Source organism: Gossypium hirsutum, chromosome D01 (genome assembly GCF_007990345.1).
Source record: "Gossypium hirsutum isolate 1008001.06 chromosome D01, Gossypium_hirsutum_v2.1, whole genome shotgun sequence".
NCBI classification, from domain to species: domain Eukaryota; kingdom Viridiplantae; phylum Streptophyta; class Magnoliopsida; order Malvales; family Malvaceae; genus Gossypium; species Gossypium hirsutum.
Window position 1 is genome coordinate 46,238,364 of NC_053437.1, and position 7,880 is coordinate 46,246,243.

The following is a 7,880-nucleotide window of genomic DNA, read 5'->3' on the forward strand; positions in this document are numbered from 1 at the left end:
GAATTGAATGATTAAGCCAAATACAGTTTGACGATTTCTTTGATGATAATAATGTGAAAGTAACCTCGCCAACCGTGTGGAATGATGCCCCAAACCATCCCTCACTTCTATTCAATACGCGATGAAAATAATTTTTTACCCTTTTCAATTTTTATAATCATAAATTCATAATTCCTTATACTGAAAATCTCGTTTCATCCACCATCTATAATTTATGTTAAATTCTTTTTTAATAATTTTAGTTATCAGTCAGTTAGAATCTTTATTAGTTTTTATATTTTTCCAACTTAAATTTATTATGTTAAATTCTTTTATTTTTAAAATTTTACACCATAAATATATTATAATATATGTAATGTGATATCAACTTATTATTTTTATACAAAACTCTCAAAAAATTCATATTATTTTAATTAATGGATTTAACACTCGCTTTTTGAGTTAGGACTAAAATTTTAATATTGAGAAGATGTGTTAAAAATAATGAAAATATAGAAGATAAACTAAATTTACAACTTATATTTTTTTAGGTAAAAAAGAGACAGCACTAGACGCTTACAACAACTAATTCATAAATTAAAGGATCTAGACCCATTACGATTTTCATGCAACAAATTTCTAATAGAAACCGGTGCAATTGCAAATAAACGGAACAAATAGTCCCCTGTATCAGCATATTTAGACATGTGGTCCGCAACCCCATTTTAATATCTCGGAATATGTCGGACACAAACCTCCCATCTTCGCCGTAATAAATAATAAAATTTGATTTAACGGAATCAAATTCTACCATTTAAGTCAAAATTGAAATTTCAAAATTTTAAAAACTGAAATTTACCAAATTATACATTATAATAGCAAAATTTAATTAGAAAATTTATTGTAATCCTGATTACTTTCTTGCCAAATATTATATATTTTGGATTAAAGAATGGAATGGCACTTAATTCTAGAAAAATCAAAAGGAGTTTAAGCTTGGACCGAATGGAAATATTTTATATAAGCCGGATTTAATGCGAAAAACAAGACTGATTTCTTTTTTTAATTTTTCTTAAAAATTCCAGATGATGCTTTAAAGCTTATGTATTTGATTGCAAAAGCAGAGGGTCTGCTAGAATTTTTCAGCCCACTTTGTGGGATCACCTCTTACCGCCCTTTTGGTCAAAAAAAAACACACTAGAAAGCTCTCTCACATTTTTTTTTTCAAAAACAAAAAAAATCTTTTATAATTGTACTCAACTTTTTGAACAATGTTCTTCAAAGTTGATCCACATTAACAAAAAAAAACCCTTAAATTTTATAAGATTATTAAAAAAAAAAAGGAGATTTTGTTTGAGTGTACTTTATTGTAAGATTAATTTCCTTTGAGCTGGAATCCTATATAGCCTGGAAATTATGTAAGGTTGATGATATAAATTAAAGTAGAGGAAGAGGGAACAAAAATCATATTTAATGGTTAATTTAATTTTTAACTTGGGGTTGGGATTTTAGGACCTAAAAAGCCAGTGGGGGCATAATTTAGATATTAAAGCTTGATTAAAGCAAATCAGCATAATTAAATTAAATAAAAAATATGAAAATTTTGTAAATAAATATCAATAATTTTATTTAAATATTTATCTTAATTTATAACAAACTTAGTAAATAAACATGTATTTATTTTTAATTCATTATTTTATTGAAATCCAGATCATTTTCTTATCTATATTGGAAGTTTCTAAAATTCGTATTACGGTAACTGAAATTGAGAATAAAATAATCTACAAATAAATCACATGATTTTTATTACTATAATTACTATTACTATTTCTCTTTTCGATATTTCTTAACATAAAAATACATTCCTCAATCGTTAAATTAAATGATCAGTTAGAGTTTGGATAATATTTCTCTTATTCTTTTAAGTGCAATAACCTTTAGGTAAACAAAATTATATTGTAAAATTTAGTTGGCATTCGTAAAAAAGAAATTATACATAGGATCAAATGTTGAATATATTACACTACTTTCTTTAATGTATTTAGATGGAAAATAATATTCAAATATTTCTTTATAGACATATAAGGTTATTTAAAAGCATATTTTATTAAATTCTTTTTGTTATACAAATAAATTTAGTTTTTTTTATTATATTTTAATCTCAATTTTCATAAGATTATGTTAAATTATTCTAATTCTTATTTTTATTACAAATTGTTTGCTAATAAGTAAATATATAATGTTGAAAAAAATTATAAATTATAATTATAATAATTTATGAAATTTACTGTTAACAAAAAGAGATTTTCTTTTTGAGGGTTAGAGTTTTTTTTTAGTTAGAATAAAATTTTATTTGAAAATAAAAATATTAAATTGATCAAAATAATAAAAATAAATAGTAAGTTGATTCAAAATTTAAGTTTACGCCTATAATTTAAGAATACATGGTAATAAGATTATAGGTATATTATTATATCCTTAAACTATTTGAGAATGTGAACAATAATAGGTTGAGAATCAAAATAACTTAATTTCATTATAGGTTGTAAGCTAATTTAGTGTTTTTATTTTTAAGAAATCCAATAAAATTATACATACTAAATATATTAATAAAATTTTAATTTACCATTTAATTAAAACTTTATTTTAATATTTTTATGCATTTTACTTTTATTATTCATCTATCTGTAGTTGATAAAATATCTAGTATATAGCAGTATAGGTAAATATACTTGTAAATTTTGAAGAAAAAAAGAAAAGAAAATAAAAGAAAAGAAGAGCAAGTTTAAGGAATCCAAAGCTAGAAACTGAAATTCAAGAGTCCATTTCTTTTCTCACACAAAGGAATAGTATGGCAGAGATAAAAAGGATAAATAGTGTCCACGAAAAACAGAGTTAAAAGGAGCAGGAAGAACATGAAGCAGCAGCAACCTGTCCTAAATGGAGCCCACTTTTAACTTTGAGAGTGGTCTCCACCAACCCATTGGTAAGGTTGGTGGGGCCTCCCATTTTCTTTGTCCCAAACAAAACAACACCAGACTGGAGGGACTGTAAGGGTGGGGGCTGCCATAGCTGGCTACCTCTACCCCTTCCATTAATCCATTGGCATCAACCTTAAGCTTAAGCTAAATGAAAATTTATCACTTAAAACAAATATCAGTTTAGTTGTTTAAGATCCCAATAGTTGCTTAATTCTGTCAAAAAAACAACCAAGGAAAATAAATTCCTTTATTTACTCTGACTCAAACCTTTTTCAATGTTTTTTAGTTTTTATTTTTGTTTTTGTGGAAAATGATTTCTATGGGTTGATTTTCCTCAGGGTTTCAGTCTTCTTTGGCTGTCACTTTCCTATTCAAAACCGCCTTTTATGATTTCCAAGTCTGAAAAAATATAATACCCATTTCTTTAGACTTTCCGATTCTTCTCTCCCTTATTGAAAAACCATTTCAATGTCACTTCTTTTTCATTCTCCATAACTCTTTTTATCTTAAGCTCTTTCGTCTTCTTCTTATCTAACAACTTCTTCTCTTTTTTTTTTTTTGTTTCTGTTTTGTCCCTTTTCTCCTCTCTGTACATAGCAGAAAACACAGAGCATCATTAATGGCTGCCAACAAATTTGCTACCATGTTGCATAAAAACACTAATAGGATCACTCTTATTCTTGTCTACGTCTTACTAGAATGGATTCTGATCGTTCTCCTCCTTTTGAATTCACTGTTTTCTTATCTGATCATCAAGTTTGCTGATTACTTTGGTCTTAAAAGGCCCTGCCTTTGGTGTTCTAGGCTTGATCATATCTTTGAGCCATCAAAGTACAAATCATATAGAGATCTTGTGTGTGATGATCATGCCAATGAGATTTCTAAATTGGGTTTTTGTTCAAATCATCGGAAACTCTCTGAATCTCGAGATATGTGTGAGGATTGCTTGTCCTCGTCGCCGTCGGAGAATGGTGATGATGAAGTGATGGAAAACGGCGATGAGGATTTCAAGTGTTCTTGTTGTGGTGTCATGGTGGAGAAAAAGTGGAATCTTCCTTGTTTCATGATTAAACCTTCCTGGGAGGTTTTGGATTATCCCCAGGAAGGAAATTTAATCACTGAAGGTGGAGAAAAAGTTGAGGGTATTATTGCAGATGAGGGTAATGCTTCAGATGGAATCAGATCAGATTTTGTGGCTGGTGATCATAAAGATGAACAGATGATTGAAGAAAACAAGAGAGTTGGCATCATTTCTGATGATGAAGGTATTGAACCAAGGGAAGTGGAAAAAGAGGAGTTTTCATATTTTGTTTCTAGTTTTGATTGCAACCAAGTGGCTGCTAATGGAGATGAAGACGATGTGGTTATAGAGAAAGATCAATCTTCAGTGGATGAAGGAGACTTAACTGTGTCAATGGCTGACCAGGGGTTAACTCAAGTCACTTGTGCCAAAGAGGAGTCTCCTGAAATTCTGAACAAGCATCTGGAGTTTTATATCGGGGGGGATGACTGCCATTTGATTCCAGTTGAATTGATGGATTCTACTGCTATGAGAAGCCAAAAAATATACGAGTTCACAGAGGAAGATGAAGACGTTGCTGGTACTGGAGATGTTATTTTGGACTTTGATTTGCAGCAACCTGGGACACGAGTGGAGTTGGTTGTGGAGAATGGTTGCAGTTCAGCGGAGAAAGTGACACCCCTTTCACCCCATGTGAGTGAAGAGGAAACCATTGATGCAGTGGATGAACCAATGGAGCCTAATGGCAAGGAGGGCTTTTCAACTCCTGCAGTGGAGCTAGATTTGATGGAGAAGGAAGATGATCAACATGTTGCTACCACTCAAGCAAATATGCCCTCCTTGAATGAAGCTGATGATGTTCAACCAAATGCCACAACAAGAGAAGAGGAAATCGATTTAGATGTTAATCAAGGTACTTGCTTAATCCAATTTGATATAAATTTTTACCAAATGCCTATTATTGAACTATTAAAGACTAAAGTTTTTTGCAATGTCTTCAGCAATATCAATAGGGACAGATGTTGTGCAGTTTAATGAAACAATTGAAGATATTCAAATACAACATTTATATGAATGCACACAAGGAGATCCCTCAACCAGTTCTGAATTACATGCAGATGCTGATCGTGGTAAACCTTAATTCCAAATTTAAAATGTCTTTTAATTTAAGAATTTTGTTTATTGAGGTGTTGTTAATCTTGGATTCCTTTACATTAGGCTCCAAGGATGTTGAGGAAGAAACAATGCAGCAGCTTAAAACTGCAACATTTGAGAGTGAGACTAGTGACCAACCAATGAAAAACCATCTATCATTATCTTCAGAGCTTAATGATATTGAGGAAGATAAAGTTCCGGATACACCGACTTCCATCGACAGTCTCCATCTGTTGCACAAGAAATTGTTATTGCTTGACAGAAAAGAATCCGGAACCGAAGATTCCTTGGATGGAAGTGTTTTCAGTGACATTGAGGGTGGTGATGGGGTACTGACTGTTGACAAGTTGAAATCAGCATTAAAAGCTGAAAGGAAAGCTTTAAATGCATTGTATAGCGAGCTTGAGGAAGAGAGGAGTGCTTCTGCGGTGGCTGCAAATCAGACAATGGCAATGATAAATAGGCTTCAAGAAGAGAAAGCAGCAATGCAGATGGAAGCGGTGCAGTACCAGAGGATGATGGAAGAACAGTCCGAGTATGACCAGGAAGCCTTGCAGATTCTGAATGAGCTTATGGTCAAGAGGGAGAAAGAGAAGGCAGAGCTCGAAAAGGAACTTGAGATATATCGCAAAAAGGTGCAGGATCATGAGGCCAAAGAGAGAATGATGATGCTGAGAAGAAGGAAAGATGACAGCATTCGAAGTGCAAGTTCTGCGTCTTGCAGTAATGCTGAGGACAGTGATGGAGTATCAGTTGATTTGAATCATGAATCAAAGGAAGAAGATAGCTTCGAGAACCATCAAATCCGAGAGGATGTTAACCAGAATACCCCTGCTGATGCAGTTTTGTATTTAGAGGAATCATTGGCTAACTTCGAGGAGGAGAGGCTATCCATTCTTGAGCAACTGAAGGTCTTGGAAGAGCAATTGATTTCATTGAATGATGAAGAAGAACAACAACATTTTGAGGATATAAAATCAGTTGAGTATTTGTACGAAGAGAATGGTAATGGCTTCCATGAGATTCATAATTTCGGCCATGAAACAAATGGGGTTGCCAATGGTCATTTCAAGGGAGTGAATGGGAAGCATCACCAAGACAAAATAATTCCCGTGGCTACAAAGGCAAAGAGACTTCTCCCACTTTTTGATGCCACCGATGCAGAAACTGAAGAAAAGATACTGAATGGACATGAAAACGGCTTCAATTCTGTTGCCTTGCAACATACGTTACCTGAACTTGAGAACAAAATGATCACAATAGAGGAAGAAGTGGACCATGTTTATGAAAGATTACAAGCACTTGAGGCAGATAGGGAGTTTCTAAAACATTGTATCAGCTCCTTGAGGAAAGGAGATAAAGGGATCTATCTACTTCAAGAGATTTTACAACATCTTCGCGATTTGAGAAGTGTCGAACTTCGAGTAAGGAGTAATGGGGATGTTGCTATATAGTTGCATTCATCAGAACACACTCGGAAATCTAATCGGTATATCATAATCTACAGTTCTTTGTATCCATATCATAGTGAAGTTACAAGTAATGGTTGTTTATTCTTTGTTGTTCTTTAAGTTAATTGCAGAATGCTCAATTGGAGTTGCTTAACCACTGCAAATCTAGTATTAGAAAAGAAAAGAAAAGAAAAAAACACCAACTCGGGCGATGACCAACAATACAGGTGCCACAGTTCCCCATATTCAACAATTGGTATGGTCATTTTGGAGATTCTAGGGTCCAAGTAATCCCAAATTTTTTTGTGGGTTTTCAAACTAGTCATCACCTTTTTGAGGGGGGGGGGGGGACAAAAAGGATGGTTGGGGGGGGGGTGAATGTATGTGTTAAAAATGAAGTCCAAAAGTCAAGCTGTCATTTTTGTATGTTGTTAGAAACTTGCTGGCCTGCAGAGCTGGAATGTATGATCCATCCAACAAACACTACTGTGCCAGATTCATAGCAATAGTTTATTCAGACAGACAGAACTGGGAAGCTCTTTTTTGTCATGTTTTTTTATATTTATTTATAATCTTGTTAGGGAAGGGAAAGAAAGGGGTAAGTAACCCCATTTTCCTTCTCATATTTTGCATCATTTTCTTCTGGTGGGTCTTTGTAGGGGGCAGATTTGAGTTACTTGTAAACTACATGCATCGATTTGTAAGTACATATAAAGTGAGTGTTTGTTTATATTGTTTTGGAGCTGTTCTGTTTTCTTGTGTTTTTTAGTACATGTTTTAAACCTCCAATTGACATGGCAGATTGACAGGTAGATGTAAAGAACAAAAGAAAGTATAAAATAACACTGAAATATTTAATATTATAATCAGATGAGAAGCAAAGATTGCTTTCAGAAATGATTTTGCTTCAAGCATAAAACACCACCTAACATGCCGACAACAGTTTTTCAATAAAATATTTGATGCAATCAAATAATAATTAAAAAACGGAAGTCCATTGGTGTCATTGCTGGAACTATATCTTATTAGCTTAAGGATACCGTTGCAACATGATGCAGGTTTTCAAGACGTATAAATTTTGTTCAACAAAAGCACTTAAATTCTCTTTTATGCAAGTTGGTGCAAATTAATGTCATAGTTTATCCAAATTGGTCAAAATATACCGCCAGTCCCTATATTTGAATGAAATTTGAAATTTAGTCCATTGATTTAAAAACTTAAAAAAATTAAATCTCATTGTTATATCCACACTTGGGCTAGACACATGCAACTCCTACAAGACACCAAGTGGAT

General features: G+C 32.7%; 1 protein-coding gene across 2 annotated transcripts; it reads left to right on the forward strand.

Annotated features, from left to right (window-relative positions):
• Positions 1–3,042: 3,042 nt before the first annotated feature.
• On the forward strand, positions 3,043–7,317 carry LOC121213665 (myosin-binding protein 2). 2 transcript variants are annotated; one of them, XM_041086545.1, is made up of 4 exons: positions 3,043–4,894; positions 4,983–5,111; positions 5,200–6,625; positions 6,709–7,317. In XM_041086545.1, the coding sequence occupies exons 1-3, from the start codon at positions 3,580–3,582 to the stop codon at positions 6,588–6,590; spliced, it is 2,835 nt and encodes a 944-aa protein (XP_040942479.1). In that variant the 5' UTR covers positions 3,043–3,579; the 3' UTR covers positions 6,591–6,625; positions 6,709–7,317. The 2 variants fall into 2 exon arrangements, with proteins under 2 accessions (XP_040942479.1, XP_040942480.1); XM_041086546.1 differs by having other exon boundaries at positions 3,055–4,894; positions 6,719–7,317.
• The last annotated feature ends 563 nt before the right edge of the window (positions 7,318–7,880 follow it).

Excerpts from the sequence above, each read along its gene's own strand:
- LOC121213665 (XM_041086545.1), top strand. The coding sequence starts at position 3,580 with ATGGCTGCCAACAAATTTGCTACCATGTTGCATAAAAACACTAATAGG. Across the intron at positions 4,895-4,982 it reads CGATTTAGATGTTAATCAAG|CAATATCAATAGGGACAGAT; the intron begins GTACTTGCTTAA and ends CAATGTCTTCAG. Across the intron at positions 5,112-5,199 it reads ACATGCAGATGCTGATCGTG|GCTCCAAGGATGTTGAGGAA; the intron begins GTAAACCTTAAT and ends CCTTTACATTAG.